The sequence below is a fragment of the Pogona vitticeps genome, chromosome 3 (genome assembly GCF_051106095.1).
Source record: "Pogona vitticeps strain Pit_001003342236 chromosome 3, PviZW2.1, whole genome shotgun sequence".
Taxonomy (NCBI): domain Eukaryota; kingdom Metazoa; phylum Chordata; class Lepidosauria; order Squamata; family Agamidae; genus Pogona; species Pogona vitticeps.
In genome coordinates, this window is record NC_135785.1 from 108,122,843 (window position 1) to 108,142,989 (window position 20,147).

Here is a 20,147-nt window from a genome sequence, read left to right on the forward strand (position 1 = left end):
TCAGGAATTGGCTGAGAGGTGTCTTCCGAGTAAGGCATAAAAAGTATAACAATGGCTGAGACCCAAAGCAGGACTCAGTGATCTACTGACCATATGCTGTGAGATCTCAAAATGTTATTATCTTGGTGAGATTTGCACTCTGTGTAAGCTCAGAAACTTGTCTATGCCTATTTTTAGGTCCGCCAAGTAAGCAGAACAGGCAAGCAAGTTTTCTTGTTTGATGTTTGAGGATTCTGTACCTGTAATTATTGTAGCTGGAACTTTTCACATATACTGGCATCGATTATTCATCTAAAAGGATTTCCTCTTTCTTTTTGGCAGTTTGCCTTTCTTTTTCTATTGTTGTTATGTATCATCAAGTCCCCTCTGATGTACCCTGTTAATGAGTGCTGTCCAAACTGCCCTGTCCTCAACAACGGTGCTCAGTTCTTATAGACTCAAGCCTGTGGTTCTCTAAGGGAATCCGTCCATCTCATATTTGGTCTTCCTCTTTTCCTGCTGCCTTCCACCTTTCCCAGCATTGTTGCTTTTCCCCCAGAGATGTGCCCAAAGCAGGGCAGACTCAGCTTCAACATTTTTGCCTCCAGAAATAGTTCAGGCTTGATTTGATCTAGGACCCACTTGTTTGTCTTACTGGCAACCCAGGGTGTCCACAAAGCTCTCCTCCAGCACCACATTTCAAACAAATCAGGTGTTTTGTTTGGCACCAACAATTTTGTTGAGCGACCATCATCAATGTTTGGGTGGTTTGTGATATTAGCTCAGTTTAAGGGACTTCCATATGGCTCTAATGTAAGCTTATACAAAAGAATCTTCTCAAAGCAGAGTAATCATCATCATCATCTTAGAACCGCAAAGCTGGAACGGACCCTAGGCATTATCAAGTCCAGTCCCCGCACAGTGGGGAATCGAACTCCCAAACTCTAAACCACTGAGCTATCCAAGTAGTTTAACAAGAAGTTATTATTTGAGTCAACATTTTATTTACATCTGAATGTGGGCAGACTAGTCTTGGTTTCTGTGGATTTATAATTTTTTGAAATTTGTTTGCAAGGATTCTCACAAGGCAGATCAAAGAGAGGCTTGGGCTTATATAATTCTAAGCAGATCCTTGGCTCCCAGAACAGCCTGCAGTGTCTGATGGAGAAAGAAAAAGTGGAGGAACAAAATGTGATTTTTCTTCTTATAGCTAGAATGTCGGGGATTGTATGTCACTGGACTACATCTCTGGAAACACAAAACTACTTCCAGAATATTGTGAATTTGGCCAGTCAAGTCCAGTGTCCATTATAAAAATTGCTGTAAATACACAAGATCTTAAAGTGCCTGATTTTCTCAGTGCAAGGCAGAATATACTGTATCACTTTCTGCTCTCATGGGAGTTTTTCTGCAAGTTGAGGCCAAAGAATGATTCAAAACAGTGCCTTGGAAACTTCTATTGCTGGTTTTTGCACTGAAACAGCAATCGGTTTAAGGCTAACACACTTAAGTCCTGTGAGTTATGCCGCTCTCATTTTCACCTTTATCAATAGGAGTCATTAAAATTACATGACAAAAAAGGTTTAAGTCCAGTGATGTAACCAAACAAAGTACAGCTTTTGATATTGTCTGCCAAAGTGACAAAACAGATTTGTTAGCCTCTGTTTTAATTGTTTCTGTTTACAGGGGCTGCCTCTGATATTTCATGGTTTGGAAAGCTTTCAAAAGGAATTCTGTAAAATAAGAGGAAGCTTTCCAAACATCCTAAAATACGTACTTCAAGATGGACATCACTTGATATCTGTTCCTTTCTGCTCAGTTGCTGAAGCACTGATATATTTACATTTTGACATAGGGAATTTGTACAAAGTTTTTCTGATATGTTTTAGTACAGATGTCACAAGAATTAAAGAAAGTAGGAGGAAGGGAGCTTGCATGGAAGTACACATTTCTTTAAATGCTCACAAGAAAAATCAGATGAAATCCAGCACTGTTTGAAACCTTATGAAGAATGAGATGTGTAAACAGTCAGATATATTTTATTATAGTGTCATTTTTTGGTGATACTCACTGGCTGAAATCCTGTTGCACACCTATGTGAGCAAAGATGTGGGAGCAGTAAATATATATATATATATATATATGGTGGAGCAGAATTAACGTCCACGAAGCACTTTCCTTGATGTATTAATAACAGTTGCAATGTGAACTGAATGACTGATTGGACAACCATGACATGAACCCCAAAATTGTGAGCCATGCAATTGTGAACTGCAAGATTAGTTGCACAAGGATTATGAAAAATGCACAACAACGATGTGAACTACATGATTGCTTGTGCCATGCTGAGTCTAAGGCCTAGCCCACTTCCACAGGGACAATTCTACATTACACAAACTTGAACAGGATTTCAGCCAGTGAGTTTTTTGAATTATTCAAAACATTCCAGATAGAACGGACATTGGTTTTTGGCACTGTCTGAAATCAGACCCACAGTTGGACGTTTTCTATTTGGAATGTAATGGTGCCGATTCTCCAGTGTCCTGCATCTTGCAAAGGCTGGAATGGGGTTAGAGAATGTAAATACATTCAACCCTTCACCATGCCTTTATTATTTTATTATTTTATTGTTATTTTCGCTACTTTCACATTTTGTTTAAGTTGTTATTTCATTCATTCATTCATTCATTCATTCATTCATTCATTCATTCATTTATTTAACTTATATGTTACCCACACTACCCAAAGGTCTCTAGGCTAGGTTATTGATTATTTTTGCTTTATTGCTTTGTATTATTGTATCTATAAACCACCCAGAGTTGCCTTTGTAGCCAGATAGGCAGTACAAAAATCCAATAAATTAATTAATTAAAAAGAAACAAGAAACCCTAAACACAATTCATCCTGTTTGCTTGAAATCAACAAAGTATTAAAATCAATGCAAAACAAATCATTGTTTTTATGAATATTATTAAAACGGCATTTTTTAAGAACATAAAAGACTGTAGTAGTATTATTGAAAGTAAATATAAACAAAGAAGAAATAGTAATTATGACAATTGAAAAATGCAATAATATTGTTGCTGCTATTGCTGCTACTACTGTTGTTTTGACATATACTGGCCCATAGTGCTAAAGCACTCTCTGGGAGGTTTAAAACATAAATTTGCAAACAACCTTTGACACCCACCCACCCACCGCAGTGACTTGTGTATTCATTTTATTGACTTTGGAAGGATGGAAAGCTGACTACCTGAATCTGTCAGAATCAAATTCAGATCACGAGCAGAGGCTTGACTGCAGTACTGCAGTTAACCACAGTGCAATGCGGCTAATATAGCTGTGAGTTTTACCACTGTAAAAAAAGCCTCTGTAAAGCACAGAAGTAATTTTAAAAATCCTACACATCACCCTTGCAGAAGGACAATTTGGGCTTGAAGCAGAACAAATTCTCAATAATTGCTAACAGATTAAGTGTGTCTGCCCTTGACTATTTAGGCATCCCATTGGCGGTACATGTACCACTGATTGAGATCTATCACTCTGCTGAATGGAGAGTGTCCTTGCTAGACAAAAATGATACAAGAAGATCTACACAATTAGAAGGCTTTCAAACTAGTGCATTGCTTCAGGCAAAAGATTAAAAGGAAGAGGTATCACCTGACTGAAACTCCAGTGAACATTCCTAGCAGAAGATGGCAAAGGTAATCTTGTTGTAGGCACTTGTTGCATAAGGGGCTGTACTGAGAATCGTGAACAAGCCAGTTTGCCATGCAGTATCTAACATGGCAAAATTAGCTGAAAGTATTTATTTCATGTATCTTTACCACACCCTGTGTATTCTCAGAGTTCCAGGTAATACTAGGCTACCAAGCTCATAAAGCCTGCTGCGTAGAAGCATTCCAGGAACTGTTCTTTTTACAGACAGGCTGTACTGTTACATAAGTCAGAGACAACCCAGTAAATCTTCCTCTGCACTGTTTCTCTTAATCATCGCATGCCAAAAAGGCATGTTCAGCAATGTACCCAGCAATGTTAAAGGTGTCCCAACCTGTGATAAAATATTTATTTAAAAAAATCCTTGCCCTGAAAAAATGGTGTTGCCTCAAATGGCCTGCAAGAATTTTTTTTAAAAAAAGGAGAAAAAGAATAATCATTAGAGCAAGTCTGCAAGCTAAAACCAGCAGCAAAGACAAATACATAAAGACAAAGGAACTACGTAAGAGAACATGGTAGTGTTTGGAGATGTTTCTCCAACCTATTTGCTCCTGTAAATGAACGAGGAAGTTGCTTTTAAGTTTGGAAATCTCGTCAAAGACTGTTCACAGAATGGCAAATAATTTGCTTCCCATAGCTCAGGTGTTCATGGACTGCAACTCCCAGAAATCCCAGCCAACACAACTGTTGGTGAAGACTTCTGGGAATTGCAGTCCAGGAACACCTAAGTTACCCAAAGTTGGGAGCCACTGCCCTAGAACAATCTTGTTACCCTTCTCCATGCCAGGGTATTTAATAATAATCATAATACACTCATAATCTCAGTACAGAGCTGGAAGTGACCCTATGGATCATTGAGTCCAGCCCCTATCAAGGAGGCACAGTGAGGAATCAAACTCTCTTAAACCACTGAGCTATTCAGCAGATTAAGACACGGATTTTATCACACTAGTATGGTGTGAAAAGTGGTGTAAAAGATGGGAAGTTTTAAGCAGAAGACAAGTTATGTAAAGCAGCTGTGAAATTTAGTGAATGAGGGAGAACAATGCTATAGCAAAAACCTCTTCTGATGCCACTTTACCTCATCTTCTTCAAATTACATTGGTGCCCATGATTTATGGATGGGCAAATCTGTCTGTTCATGGTCTGCTCCAGTTTCAAATACAGTACTGTATGTTACTTCAAACAATATTGTGATTTGTGAGAACCATGCAGTTCCTTTACAATGTGGTCTATCCAGTCACAGCTCATACAATAATTATCCTTCTACAATCACACACATACTCAGTCCTAATACTCTGCTAATACTTCAGTAAAGTTTAGTAAACCAAGCTGAGTAAGAGAACACAAAAAAGGAAGCCTATTCCAAAATGTACAAAGGCTGTCCAAACAGTGACACAACTCTTTCCCTTTGTCGCACAGCTCCTGGATATGGCTAACAGAGGGGCTGGAAGGTTGTATGTGTTCTCAGTTCAAACAGCTAACATCTTTTTAACCTCACAAATACTGAATTAGATACAAATCTGATGCATTGTGTGGCTGCTCCATCTCAGGAAGGAACAGCAGCTCCCTGCTCCACCTCTTAGTCACCCCATACTTACACAAATACTTGATTCTGTCCGTGGCTGTGACTGCACAATCAAATAACAAGGGATTTGCTATTGTTAAAGTATTGGTTGGTTCATAGAATTTGTTTCTGAACACATGACACAAAGGCTGATTCAAATGAATCCGACACTTTTTGTTCCCAATGGGTTTTTCCCCCTCCTGCTGGGGGCTTTTTTTTTCAAGTCAGAATGATTCAAATGGACTTCTTCCCATATGATCAGTTGATTCATTCTTGTAAAGATGGGGTGCATGTCTGTGGGTTGTGTTTTGGTGATGTAGGCAGTTGGGGTGTGATGTTAGGACTGCAGGAACACTAGCCTCTGTGTTCTTCTCTCCTACCATTGTCCTCCAGTTTTTTAAAATATATGAGATTAGTGCTAGATCACCTTATCACTGATTTTCATATATTAATTTAGCACTAGATTACCTCCAGAAACATCCAGCTGAAATAAAAGCCGTTCCTGCGGTGTGTGGTATTTCTGGACACATTAAGAATAATTTTGGAACTTTGGCACCTTTTCTGGAACACTGTAGAACCCTTTCAAAACCAAGCAGCTTGACAGCAAACCATAAAAAGTTTGGCGAGGCAGGACCAGAGGAAGCAGGAGTGTGGGATGAAATGCAAATCACATCACATCAAGTGTGAATACTGAATCCCTACAGCCCCTGTGTGGTCACTTACTACAAATTCAACTGTAATATGGGCTGTGAATCAAATCAGTGCCATGGCAGTGTACAATGCAGTGTAGTTGTAGCCAGTGTTAAACATGTTTGTCCAAATATAACACAATGTCTAGCATAGAGGAGAGGAGAGGAGAGAAGAGAAGAGGAGGGGGAGGGGGGAGGAGAGGCGACAAGAGGAAACCAGTCCTTCTAAACAATCCAAAGACAAGAGTGGATGATACTTTTATTACACCGCTAAACATAACCTAGGTATTTCCTTTTCCTAGACTGGTGAAGACCCATGTGGAGTTGAAAGCTATCTTATATTTGTCATTTTTAATGGTCTGATAAGGGGGTTGCACACCCTTGTCTTCAGATTATTTTTAGTATATGTTTATTTTAAAACATCTATATATTTTCTCTCAAAGTGCATATATAAGTGTTATTTTTTTCCTCAAATCACCCATTTAAAGGTATATTTTCTCTCAACATACAGATGTAAAATGTATTTTCTCTTAAAATAAATTCATATTATGACACATTTGAACTACCACGAACTATGTCTCAGCTTTCAGGAAACTGCCGAACCCAGAGGGATGGCAAAATTCTTATTCACACATTAGTCCAACATCACATTCTTCAGTTCTTTAGAGAATGCCGACTGTGCTATGAAAACAGACCTTACAGGATAAATCTACATGTAATGTTCCAAAAAAATTACTGAAGGAACTTAATAAAAGGATGTGAATGACATATGACAGAGCTACTTCCCTTGTAATTAAGAAGGTAGCCTGGGTTTGAAGAATTTAAATTGATGCCTCTGTAATTACTTGTTACTCTCTTGGAGGAATTAGGTATGCAATTTATCTGCCTTTAAGTGAATAATTTAAAGTGCTCTGTAATTCAGTGCTCAATTTATTTTAGATGCTTAGGATGTAGTCAGCCATAGGATAGACAAGGACCCCCCTTCGGGGAAAGAGACTAACCTCCCATCTCAGAATAGAAGATCCAGTTTCAAATTCTCCTTCCTTGTCACCATGGAAATATCAGTATCCCTCCCTTCCCTGACATTAAAGGGAGGAGGGAAGGATTGAGGGGCACCAGGTAGGGAGAGTGGGGGAAAGCTCTGCTTTCTGTAGATCCAAATTCCTCCCAACCCTTGGTTACATTTTCATTTTTTTTAAAGACACCAGGGAAGACTGGCAAATATTGCCCCTTTCTCCTGCCCTATTGTACCTCAGTAGGGCTCTGGAAGTGTTAAAGTACTCCACTCTCAACACAGTAATGCAATTATACACCATAAGTCCTATGTTTTTCTTTTCTTGTTGTCTTTTTAAATTTTGCAGTGATTTGCCTCCCAGTTTTGTTTTCATCTGACTGAGAAAATGTTTGCCATTTGTATGGTCATGAGTTTATACAAATACTTGCAACAGGAGGTATTGGACTTGCATCTGTGATGTGATTCTTATATATGTTTACTCAGAAATAATGCCCATTTCTTTCCAGGGATTTTATTCCTACAGAGACGCATACAGGAAATGCGCACAAGCTGTGCATAAGGGTCATTCTTCACAGTCAGCTCTATAATGAACCCAGTCACTAATTAACAAGTCACTCTTATTGTCAGCTATCCACTAGCTAAAGAATAAAATCATCATTATTATCCTCAGAAGGGTCATGAAGCTGCAAACAAGTTTATGGTACTTTGAGCAGTTGGAAAAATACTGTATAAATGATAGCTTGTAACATCAATATTTTAGAGAAAACTAGATACATTATTTGCACCTTACCAAAATAAAGTATGGCTTGCAAAGGGTTACACAGCTGCAAAGCCAAGAAGCATAAGGTGTAAGTTACAAACCAACTGGCCTTCAACCAAAATATATACACACACACACACTTGGCCCAACTTGTTCTTTCTGCTTCTTTGGCAACCCTATCAGCAACATACTGTGCCTGCCAGGTGCTTAACAACCTCTGTGTTCTAGCATATCAGGGCAGGCAACAAAACAAGTCATTTGTCCAGCCTTTCTCAAACCAAATGAAAATCATGTTCTTTCCTTTAATTGATTCCTTTCAAATACACTCCAATATGAAAATAAATTTTTAAAAAACAAAATAAAATGAAATGTAAAAAATCGGCTTCAGTTAACCAAAAACCCACCATGATTTGCACGTTTCCATTCTACATTTTCAAAAATGTGTAAATAGAGCCACCTAAGTCAGCATTGCAATTAGACAGAGTGAGGCACCCAGTTCAGACAACAGATGCTGGAATGGCAGCAACAGTAGCTTCCCAGTTGTTCCTCTTCAGTTCTCTGGTTGTTCCTTGGCTGCAGCTGTATCTACTGCACAGACCATGCTACTCTTCTCCAGACTACTTGTTCTTTGAAGTGGTAGACAGCACCATCTCAATAAAAGCACTAAAAGAAATTTCAGCTGCTATGCCAGCCCACTCCTACAGATGGGAGAAGGAGTACCATCTTGATTTGTAATGTATAAGAACAACATTTCTTATAGAGCAACAAGATATTTTGAGGTAGCCCTGGAAGCTACAAGAGATCAGATCTGTGAATGTGCAATCCGAATCGCATCTTCTTACCTCTCCTCACGAAAGGCTTCTTTAAAATCAATGTACTTGTGTGTTAATAATCTAAAACCTTATCCACATATAACCTAAACTACAGTCAGTTTTATATGCCTTCTGTAGATAATATTTTTACTGTACTTTGTATCTTCTGCCTCTCGCTAGTAGTCAGTTCAAATGCGATTGTGAAATCCCAGTTTGGGAAATCAGAAAGAAATTGCACTTGTGTTATCCTTCCTCTCATGCTATCCAAACCAGAAACACAGACTAGGATAGCTTCATCATTCTGTTGGAAAATATCACCTGCAGATAATGGGATAAACTTTGTATTGCATTGTATTATTGCTACAGAGAGTCAATGGCCATCAAATGTACCAACAATATATTTTGCTTATTGCTTAATCTTTAAAAAATCTTGGAAGATTGTCACTCTGTATAGTGGACATTGCTGTCAGCAATCATTTGTATGTTTAATTTGCAGTGAAATAAAAGTAACTCCCATTTTTAGGTAGTATTGTTCCATATATGTTTCTACATGTTGGTTCTAACAAAACTTTTCCAGTCCATTGAGCCCTCACAATTTACTATTGATAGCCCATGGCCACTAGCTTTGATCTACCACTAAGATACTTTACAGATAGCAAGTCCCTGTTTCAATCCTATGCAGATCCAGTTAATGAATTTCAAGCTGTATGACTGTAAAAAAGCCTAGTTCAAAAGTACCTTCAGAAATTTTATATATATTAGGCAAGCCACTTTTCCTCCAGCTCCCGGATTATTCTTTCTGCTTTCTAAAAAATAGGTATGATTGTGTAATCTTGGGGACCACACAACCTTATCCTTTTTTTAAATTATCAGTATTTAACAGGATTGTTGTGAGGATTATTGAGAAAATGTATGGGATGTGCTTGAAGAGTCTTGACCATACGATGGCCACAGCTTGTGGCTCTTTAAGCCAAGCCAACTACACCAGAGCACAGAGTGCTGTCCTCTGAAGATGCCGGCCACAGAGACTGGCGAAATGTTAGGAAGAACAACCTTCAGAACACAGCTAAAGAGCCCAAAAAACCCACAACAACCATTAGATCCTGGCCGTGAAAGCCTTTGCAAATAGACCTGTGTTAACTTATGCTTTAGCTAATGAATATAATTTGAATCCACCTGCAGTCTCTGGGGTAGTACTGTTTCACTGTCAGCTTTATTTTTCCTCTGTACCCACTATTCATTGAGTGTTGGTTAAGCTCGTACATAGTGAAAGACCTTCAAAATATTTTTAGAAAAGGCTCTTCAAGAAACAAGATGTTAGACATAACCTTGTGGAGGAAACCATCAGGCACCACCTATAGAAATCAATGAAATGTGCACAGGGAATTTTTCTGGGAGCATGCTGCCCTCTCTTTAAGTATGGCAATTTTCTTAGGGCATACTCTGGATGAGAGTGCAAAATAAGCAAAGATTGTGACAGCCATTCAATAGCATCGCCTTATCTAATGCTGTTTTTGAATAATGAAGCATGTTTTTAAGAATGGGAAGGGGCTGAAACAGGCTAGCCATGCTTATGCTTTTCATATCAAAATGTTCAAGATTCAGTCCCTATAATGTCCAATGCCAGAAGTCTTGAATTGCTGCTGCTAGTACTCAGGGTTGACAGTACAGTGGACCCCCGACTTACAGATGGCTCGACTTAACAGATTTTTCGAGTTACAGACCTCTCTGGCCGCAAAATTTAGGTTCGACTTGCAGCCGGAGAATCGACCTACAGACCAGAAAAAAACCAAAATGGAACAAAAACAGCCGGTTACGGATTAATCGGTTTTCAATGCATTGCAGGTCAATGGAGCCTCGACCCACAGACTTATTGACCTGCAGCCACTGTTCCAATACTGATTAACTCCATAAGTCAAGGGTCCACTGTACATAGCTGGAAGGACCAATGGTCCAAACTGGTGCACAGAGTCTTTCCATGCCTCCTTCCAAGACTGCTGTATTGTCTTGGTGGCCTTGTGCCAGTAGCCTCATACAGACAAGCATATGCAGCTTGGAAAGGAGAAATGTCAAAGATGTGGAACACTGAATAGGAGGAGGTGTCATGCTTCTTGCTTGGTAATTTATGTGCACAACAGTTGGTTTTAAAGGGGGTATCCTCAGGGATCGTCAACCATTGCTATCTCCCAGTGCCATCTGTCAGAGTCAGGAAAGAGATGAATTAAGAAGCCCGGACTACCTGTTGAACCAGTTACAAGACTGGTATATGAAAAATATGGCTGAAGTTCGGGAGATCTCTTTGTGGCCAAAAAGTTCATTTCCCTCCACTTAGCTTGACCGAAATCTTCTGTTAGTTAGGATGAAGATATTAGAAATTTACTTCTTGAGCGAAAAGTCCTTTCCCCCTGCTCCGAGCTGACAGAAAAGGGTTCTGTTTTTTCTCAGTCTGTGAGGAAAGCCGAAAGCCTTGACAGAGCGTCTCAGAAGGGAGGTAAACTGCCATGACCTTTGTGCAGAGTGAGGCAAGAGCTACATAACAACTGTGTCCTTAACCACCCACTAACATTCAGGATGAAACGCTAGTAGTAATTAATTCTTTTCAAGGTTTGTTTAGAAAAGGTCTAAGCAGCAGGTTAGTCATCATCATTATATGCAGGCTTGGCATTGTTCTCATGCCTTCAGAAAGGCTTTCAGAAGGCACAAGGCTGGCAGCGCAAGAATTTGGCAACAAACAGCAATAGTGTATGTTTCTAAATACCTGAAAATGTGAATACTTTTAAAAGCAAAATATGCAGCGATGGATGAGTTATAGTTGTAGAAGAACTGGTGTGTCAAACTCAGTTCTATAACACAGAACTGGCTTGACTTTTTAAAAAAGTAAAAAAATATTCACCAGCACCTCAGAAAGTAAACAGGAATCTTGATACAGGGTTCCCATTAAACCCAAATATAACAAGAAGCAGATAAAATGTGGCACTCGGATATCCTCTACGCCAGTATTTTACACTTCCATACTTCAGATACATGGAGATGCTTACTTTATCTTGCCTCCATGTAATGGAAACGCTGATCTGCCTCACAGGACTGTGGGAAAACTTTCTGGACAAAACAAAACTAAGCACAATTAAGGCTACAATGGAATTTACCTACATGAGAGTTTGCTCTGGTGAACTCAGAGGACATTTATGAATAAAGACCCAAAAGACTAGGTTCAACATCCCACTGAAACAGATAGACCAGGACTTAGGAGTGACTGTCTTAAATCCCATCTATTTTAGTGGACATGAATTGTGACAGCTTCTGTGAACTGGGATCTCTCTTAAGCAGAACATTATCTTGAGTGTTATTTGTCCCCCAGTACTGTAATTATTATATGAAGGTGTCATGGGGGAGGGGTAGAACAGTTACCCAGTCAATGCTTCAACTACATTTTCCATTGTTTACATCTCTTCTTCCCTCTTGTTTCATCATTCAAAAGTGACAAAGGGTGATTCCAGATTAGGCCTTTATCACACATCCGCCCTGACCCACTCATTGTATTTTAAGGAGAGTGGGAAAACGGCAATCCGGAAAACTGTTGTCCTCCATTTGCAACCAAAGGCTGTCACCTGACTTTCTCCATCTTATTCTTTCCACATAAATTTAAACAAGGCAGAATACCTATACAATATATTTAGTAGCATTTTTAAAGAACCTTCATTTTGAAGCACACAGTCTAAGCTAAAAGGATATTATACCTACAGAAAGAGTCACTACCTTTTAACGTTGCAAATTATGCTGATGCAAGGTGACAATTCATCACATTAGTTGGGTGAATGAAACAGGACAGTACTGTACTGTATAAAGATGCACCCATAGTAAAATTATACTTGATTTTTTTTTTGGATGAAGGTTCATATAATTACAGCAATGAGAAATACCAGTCATACTGTTTGTTCACTTTAGCCACAGTTGCTGTTGCAGCCGTTTTTCTACAACATACAATCAAGATAAGGTAAAAGCAGGGGAAAGGGAACAAGCTGCCCTCCCTATCTGAGGAGCGCAAGACTGAAATATATACAGTGCAGGAGACAACAAAGCCAAGGGAGGGAGGGACAGGAAGTGGACTGAATTGAAGCAAAGACTTAATTTTGGGGGAAGAGGGCAGTAGGTGAATTATTTTAAATGGGAAACTTTTTCTGTAATCTACAGCATTGCATCAGTGAATTAAACTCACTGCAACAACAGTTTCCTCTAGGCCGATACAGAATACATTACATCAATTAATACATCATGGCTTATGGGGGGGCAGGGATCTGTCTGCTTTTGTTGTTGCTACTGCCTTTATAAATTGTTGTGAAACGCCACATACCCCGACGACAGTAGCAATGCAGATAACATCCACAATAACAACAGCAACCGCACAAGTGGCCAAGAACGTTATCTGAGCTCTAGAAACCCTGTGCAGTATTTTCGTTAAATCTGTTAATTTCTGCGCGGCCACAGACCCAAGTTAAAAGAGTAAAACAATAAGAAAAGAATAGAGCGTTGTTGTTGATGATGATACTTTATTACCTATCACGATTGCTTTTCTTACAAGAAATAACTCTCCAAACTTCTGTTCGACAAGGAACGATTCCGAACAACTGGAACAGTGCTATTGCACTGGACATCACATCAGTTCCCTTACCCCCCACCTCAAACATCTCCCAGACATCCGCACATAATTTGCTTCTAAAGAAAAGCGGGAAAAGAAGATTTTGGGCAATCTAGTGAGTGAATCATCTTGGCTGCCAGGGACGCTGATTTACGTGGAAGCAAGGCAGACGGAACTGATCACGTCCCTGCGCCGCAACCTGTTGCAAACGCGGGCCACCCAGGGAAGAAGCGGAGAGCAGGGGTTTTTTCCTTCCCAGGCGCGTCCCCGCATTCCCCCCCCCCAAGCACGCGCGCACAAAAGGCAGCGGTGGGAGTCGAACGCCGCCGCCACCAATCCTCCTTTTGAATCCGACCAGGCTGCCTTTCAGCCAATCGCAAGCCGAGCCAGCGGCTGACGTCAGAGCCAGGCGGGGAAACCTGCGGAGCTTTCTAGTTTTGCCGGAGAGCGAGTGGAGCTGTTTTTTTTTTAAGGCTCGGAGGCGGCGGGAAGCGGAGCTCCGCGTGAGTCGGAGCGGGCGGCTGTTTCGCTTTTTCACGTCTTCGGGTTGGGGGGGAAACGGCGATGCCTGGCTAAACGGGCCGGGAGCTTCGTGACACCGCAAGCTTATGTACATACTGGAGAAAACAATGAGGGTAAGTAAAGGAATGAGTTTCTCGTTTTCTTTGCCCATCACTATTGGAATGCAGCATGACACGGGCCCCGCTATAAAACTGGAATAACGTTGCAGGTCGAAATTTAATAACGAAGATCTTAACAAGCAGACTTTAAATATTGTTAGTAACTTGTAGGAGAAAGAAATGGTTCGCGTTCCTCTAAGACCGAGTTTGTTCTTTTTCCCCCACGGGATTCTGTCAGCGTCAGTGCTTACCCAGCTTCAAAACGCACGTTGTGTTTGTTTAGTATTTAGTTGCCGCTGTAGAAATGTATTTGGGCTAGCTTAGAGTAAGTACCTGTGCCTTGGAGGCTGGCACTGAAGGTATTTAATTGTTTTATATAGACATTTGGTATTGGGAACCCTGGATTTTTAAAAGGCAGGGTGCCATTGTTTACTTGAAGATAGACATAACAAGTGTGGGTGACTTTTAGCCTCCTTTGAAATATTTGAGCTCTGGTTTGCCAACACCTTGTAGAAAAATATTATTGACCTCTGTCTGTCAGACACATACTTCTCTCACATCTAGAACTTGTTGCCGATCTGTGGGCTTCTCCCTCCTTTCTGCTATCATCTTGTAGATGGCAATGCGTGACCTGATGTCGTTCCAGGGTGACATTTCTTCCTTCCGGGTGGTTAGTTACGTTAGATGATGGAGTGGGAAATACACAACAGACTTCTGCCACGTAACCTCAAATGCCATAAGTGAAAACTACCAAGAATGCAGAAGAAAATAGATATGGAACAGTGACATCTCTCTGTTTCTCCCTCCCATTCTACTTGAAATTTAGGTTGTAAACTCTTTGAAGCAAGAAGCTGTTTCTTTAAGTCCTGCGATGATGTTTTGTTAGCAAAATGTAGCTGCAGCTCTTAAAACCACTGGAACCACTGTTTTGGTAGCAAATGTGTGAGTGCCACACTAGATCCAAAAGGCAAAGTTCAAACCTCAACTCAGTCATCTTCATGGGAAGCCTTGGATGAGTTTCTGTTTCTCACACCTCATTAAGTTATCGTGAAGAGAAGTATCTCATGTATTTCTCTGTGAGTTCCTTGAAGAAGGATGGGATACAAATCTAATAAATTATCCAGTGGTATATGTTACAGTAAATCCACAGACAATGGACTGTGACAGCTTAAAGCTGTCAATTCCAATCAGTCAGCTCATTTGAGCTTTTCAAGATTAAACCTCTGACAGACGGAATGGGGGAAATGCTTTCCTTTGCACAGAATATCTTGTGGTGTAAAAAGAAATGATCCTCAGTCCATTTCGATGTGCAGTCATAGGAATGTTGTTTGGCATGAACTGCCAGGATATGTCCCTGTGTCTCCCTACTAATATAAATACTGAAGGCATTTTGGGTCCCCCCCCCCCATGTTTGTGCTTTCAATAAAAGGGAAGGGTTCCACACACCTAAAACTGAATTCACACACTGGTTCTCTATGAAAGGAAGAACCTACTGTCCTTACAGTTCCAGATGTAATGAGGGAACCCTTAAACAACTTAGTGGTATATCCACAATCTCCCCATGTATAATTAAAATATAACAAGTTTTAAGATGCCATATGTTTTTATCTTGTTTTGTTTCTTTGGATTTTGCCTGATATCTCCACGTATAGTAGTAATTCTGATTTTGTCTTTATCAGTGTGGGGGCCACAGGTGTCATCCTGCAGCCATTTGTGCTCTGTAGAGAGCATGTGGGTTGTGTTTGTTTTGATGTACTCATTTGTATACATTGTAATTGTTTTTGTTCCTTTAATGTGTGGATCAGTACTAAGATAAACAGACATCAATATTATACTGAACCAGTCTTATTATTAGGTTGTGCAAACATTTACAGCAGGATGTGCATGTAGTGGAAGGCATAAGGTTGTGCTTGCTCCCACCTTTGTGCATGTTCAGCACAGTGTTTGAAAAATCTAGCTCCAGTTTGCTACATGGTTGGACCTTGTTTTATTTGTTTAAGGCCAGGTGGGCAATATGGGCAACCTCTAAGTAAGTTGTTGAGCATCCCCCCAAAAAATCCTACTGCTGAAATTTGGTGGCAAACCACCACAACTAGTTAAATGTGTTTTCTATTTGTTCTAAAGTTTTGGAGGAATTTCTGTGGTTTTCTGCCCAAATTCAGTGTGTAATTTGGTACTAAACTGCCTTGGTGTGGTGAAGGGAGTTGTTGTCCATGCTGGATCTTGCAAGGCAAAATTGCCACCCCAGCCCACCAGAGTTTCCCAGCTTTGATGTAAGACAGTGGTTCCCAACCTTGGTCCCCAAATGTTCTTGGAATAAAACTCCCAGAAGCCTTCACCACTAGCTTTGCTTCACAACTAGCTGCGCTGGCCAGGATTTCTGAGAGTTGTAGCCCAAGAACATCTGGAGACCCATAGTTGGGAACCAATGATCTAGGAGAGGAGAACAGCTGCCCTGCTGGATCAGGCCAAGGGTCAGTCTAGTCATTAATTCAGTTTCTAGCATCAGCCAGCCAGATGACTCTCAGTCTTGGAAGGACAAGAAAGCAACACACCTCCTTTGTTGTCTGCCTTAGGCACGTGCTAGCAAGAGGTTTACAGCTTTTTTTTGACATGGTTGTGTTTGGCTGTCATAACTAAGAGTTGTTCATAAGCCTATCTTTCTCCATGGAGGAGTGCTGACAGGATTGTAGGAAAAACATAGCCATTGAGGGAAGCATCAACTAGAAGACCTAGATTTACATTAGCACGGAACCATTTGGGAATAGGAAAAGCAGTAATTCCCTTCTCCTCTCCCTATACCCTGGCAGAAAGTGGACTGTGTATATTTACAGGTCAGAGAATCCTGAATGACTTGTTGGGAAATGGGCTAGAGAAAGAGGAGCAGAGGTGGAACTGGTTTTAATGCTTGCTGGCACCCCAAAGAGGGAACACTGCATTTTGTTACAAGCTCGATTTGTTTCAGCTAATGGCAGTGTCCACATCTTCTGGTAGTGGATTCCATGAGCAGTGCATTATATGGAACATAAAGAATTTCTTTTTATCTGTCCTGATCTTGCCAAACAATTTTATTGTGCCTCTGGGTTCTAGTATTATGAGAGGGATGTCTTCCCTCTTCCCATAATCTGCAGTTTGGACATGCATTTCGATTAGCAGCTTGACAGCGTGCACTGTACATTAGTGGCTCATTAAAATACGGCACCCTGTACTTTAAAAGGAAGGAGTAAACTCAGAGACAACTTGCATAATAAACAGAGCCAGGCTGCCTCATATGTCACTCTGTCCCTCCCAAAGGAACAGCCCGTTTGTCAAGCTGTCAGGCGCTCCTAAGAGAATGGCAGGATGCCATGTGACTAAATTTGTGAAATACCACAGAACATTACCAAGGAAGCACTTTTGCAGAGAATCGCCATGTCTTGGTTCTCCATTATATGCCAATTAAATACTGTACATTTTGTCTCCCAACCATTCACATGAGTCACCTCAAAACATTTAAATAACAAACACTGGCCTGAACTGTGTGAAGAATGCTGCTGTTTACTATTAGGGGCATTCCATGTTTTAACTCATAACTGCTGTGCAGGATTTTATCTTAGAATATGAGCTGCCAGGCATAATCTTCTGTTTCTAGTTTTTAGAGATTGCCATCGCTCAGTTCTGAGGTGGTGGTGGCAGAGCCAGTTCAGACCAGCTCCCAGATAGTATGAGAACTATTAAAGATGGTGATAGAAGAAGTTGCCTTAAAGGGAGCATAACATTTGACTCCTGTTTGAAACAGCAAAGTAGTGCTGCCCATGCTTGTATTGTTGCCTTCACTTCAGATCTTCTATGGGGACCATATTTCCACTTCAATTGTTGCCTCTTTTCCTTAAATGAACGAAGGGAATTGTCTGCACATGACTGCTAATGGGGAAATGACTGCTTATGTGAAAATTCCTATGATCCCTCTGTTATAAAGGCTAGAATCAGCTGTATTGCCTTGTTTAGGGCCTTTTCTATTGGCCCAGCATCTCTTGGATTCTCACACCCCAGGCAATGGCTTGTATTGTATTTTGGGTTGTGACAAAGTTCAGGTTGTTGAGTCACTAAAAATTGACTCATTTTTGCTTTTGTTGTTAATTCTCTGTCAGACCCATGCCATTGCATTCCTGCTTTGGGGGAGGGATTTAGCAGAGTGCCACCAATAGCAAGCAACAATCAGTTTAGCCTTAATATGGAGGATGAATTGATCTTGACTCAACACCTTGAACTTTGCAACAGAATCCCATGCAACCTCATCAGCTAGCTAAAAGTGGTAGCAAAATGCATGTGACTCCTGATGCTTAAAAATGCCTGGAAGAGCTGTAAGGAACAGTGTGTGCCCCATTACAAATTTTCCAGCGACGACATAGCAGACAGAATTTTGTGTGTGTCATACAGAGATAGGGCATGCATGGTAAAATGCTAAATGCTGGCATGTGAAAACATCACTAGCAACTAGGCTACATAATAGCCTAGTTAATAAAGCCTCTAGCTTTGCAGAATATCACAAAGGTGGCCGTATGGGGCAAACTCATAATCTCACTTTTAGTGCAGTCAAAGTGTATCATGGTAGTTATGTCTCTGACTGTAACTAGCTGAGCATCCCTGATGTCACAAAAGGCAGACATGCCTCTTTATGACAGTAGTGGAGCAACTTGGTGCCTAGGGAAGAACTGGGCAGTCAATAAAGATGGAATTTGGTGATGGGGAAGATAGACAGGGATCCAGGAAAGAACAGGTCCACAGAAGGCAGTGCCAGAATGTCATTGAAAGCAAGGGAGCTGGTAAGAAGGGGGAAAGAATTGGTTTAAAAAACCAGAGAGAAGCAGTGGCTTAGGAGAGGTCTGATAGGGAAAACAAGTTGAGAGGGCTGAAGTCGCTCCAATGAAAAAGTGCAAAGAAGGAGCCCAACATATTCACTGGCAAGTAAGTTTTGTCTTTGTAGCTGGATGCCTCATGTATATGCCTCAAAAATACAGTCTCACATAAACTACGCTGTTATATCAGCCAAAAAAATGTTCCTGGAGAATAACAGAAAGACCATTCCTAATGTTCTTTGAATGAATGAAGAGAAGCCATGGCTCCTGAATCACTTTGCCCGGTTTCTCTCAGCAGTTCCTTCTAACCTACAGCTTAGCAACCTTGAAAACTCATGCTAATAAACATGAGCTATTGGGAAACCATATGGAGGATTGGTACGTAATCATTTTGACATCCGTATTCAGTAGTATCTGCATTCTAAGCACATCATAGCAACTTGATTGTTGTTAATTTTTTGCCTCCTGTGCAAATTTGTTTTGCAGGCACACATATTTGCAGTTGTTGACCAGCCCATATTTCAGTTTGATGGCTAAAAAAGGACTAAGGGAGAAAACAATAATACCTGTCAGTAGTTGTCTGCAATAGTTATGCCGTTCCTTGTTGAAGCAAAGCAGAAACACAAAAGTGTGGGAGTCTTGTTTGTACATAACCACAATGGGATAGTTAGGTGCTCAGAAGCAAGCAGGAAATCTGGGCCGTATGGTATTGTCCTGTCCTCGGGCCTTGGTTTTGTTTTGCCTCTTCCCAAACAGGCTCGGAGGAAGTTGCCAGACTCAACCTTCTTTCATAGATTATTTTTCTTTTCCCATCTCCCAGTCCCTAGTGTTCTGCTGCCATGCCTGTTGACAGCATTGTCGTGGCAACAGGGCCTTCCGTGTTCCAGGAGCCAACTGTCCCCTCAGTATGTCTGCTCTTTGACGGGTGGTATGGCAAGGCCCACAGCCACCTTTCCCACTATTTCAATGTGTCCGACAGCAGGGCAATGAAATGTATCACAGGATACCCAAGGTTTGATGTATCTACTGTACTTACATGTTAGTTTCTTATGACAGTGCTCTGCCAATAGTTTTCAGCTGTGAATATTTAGTCTACACCTTCTTTGTTTTTATTGCTGTTATCAAAGAGGGCCTTATAAACAACTGATATTTGTGTTTTGTGTGTTATTCTTAAAACCATCTTAGCTCTTTGAAATTATAGGATGATGATAAGGGTGGGCTGGGGGTGAGAGAAAATCCACGTTAGTTATGCATATACTCATTAATGCCATCCTGTTGGCCAGTGTGTGACATAAAATCATAAATATGCATATAATTAAAAGCAACTCAAAAAAAATGAAAGAAAAGGCATTGGGCACACTTGAAAGCTGAGATACCAAGCTCTTCTTCCATGATTCACATTGTGTTTACTCAGATGTTCACTACAAGTATACATCCTGAGCTCAATGAATTCAGTAGGCATAGCTATGCCTAGAATAGTAGAGTTGGAAGTAACTTGTCAAAGGGTCATCTAG

General features: G+C 40.6%; 1 protein-coding gene across 6 annotated transcripts in view; it reads left to right on the forward strand.

The window, feature by feature from the left end:
• The window catches only part of RASGEF1A (RasGEF domain family member 1A), a 304,991-nt gene that overhangs the window by 238,277 nt on the left and 46,567 nt on the right, over positions 1-20,147 (forward strand). For 3 of the 6 annotated variants that reach the window (XM_020802293.3, XM_078391036.1, XM_020802295.3), the window contains exon 1: positions 13,639-13,810. The exons of 2 other annotated variants lie outside the window; for them this stretch is intronic. In XM_020802293.3, coding sequence (XP_020657952.3) covers positions 13,784-13,810 — 27 coding nt within the window. In that variant the 5' untranslated portion in view covers positions 13,639-13,783. Of the gene's footprint in view, positions 1-13,638; positions 13,811-20,147 lie in introns of those variants that run through there. One more of the 6 variants, XM_078391038.1, reaches the window with a different exon arrangement.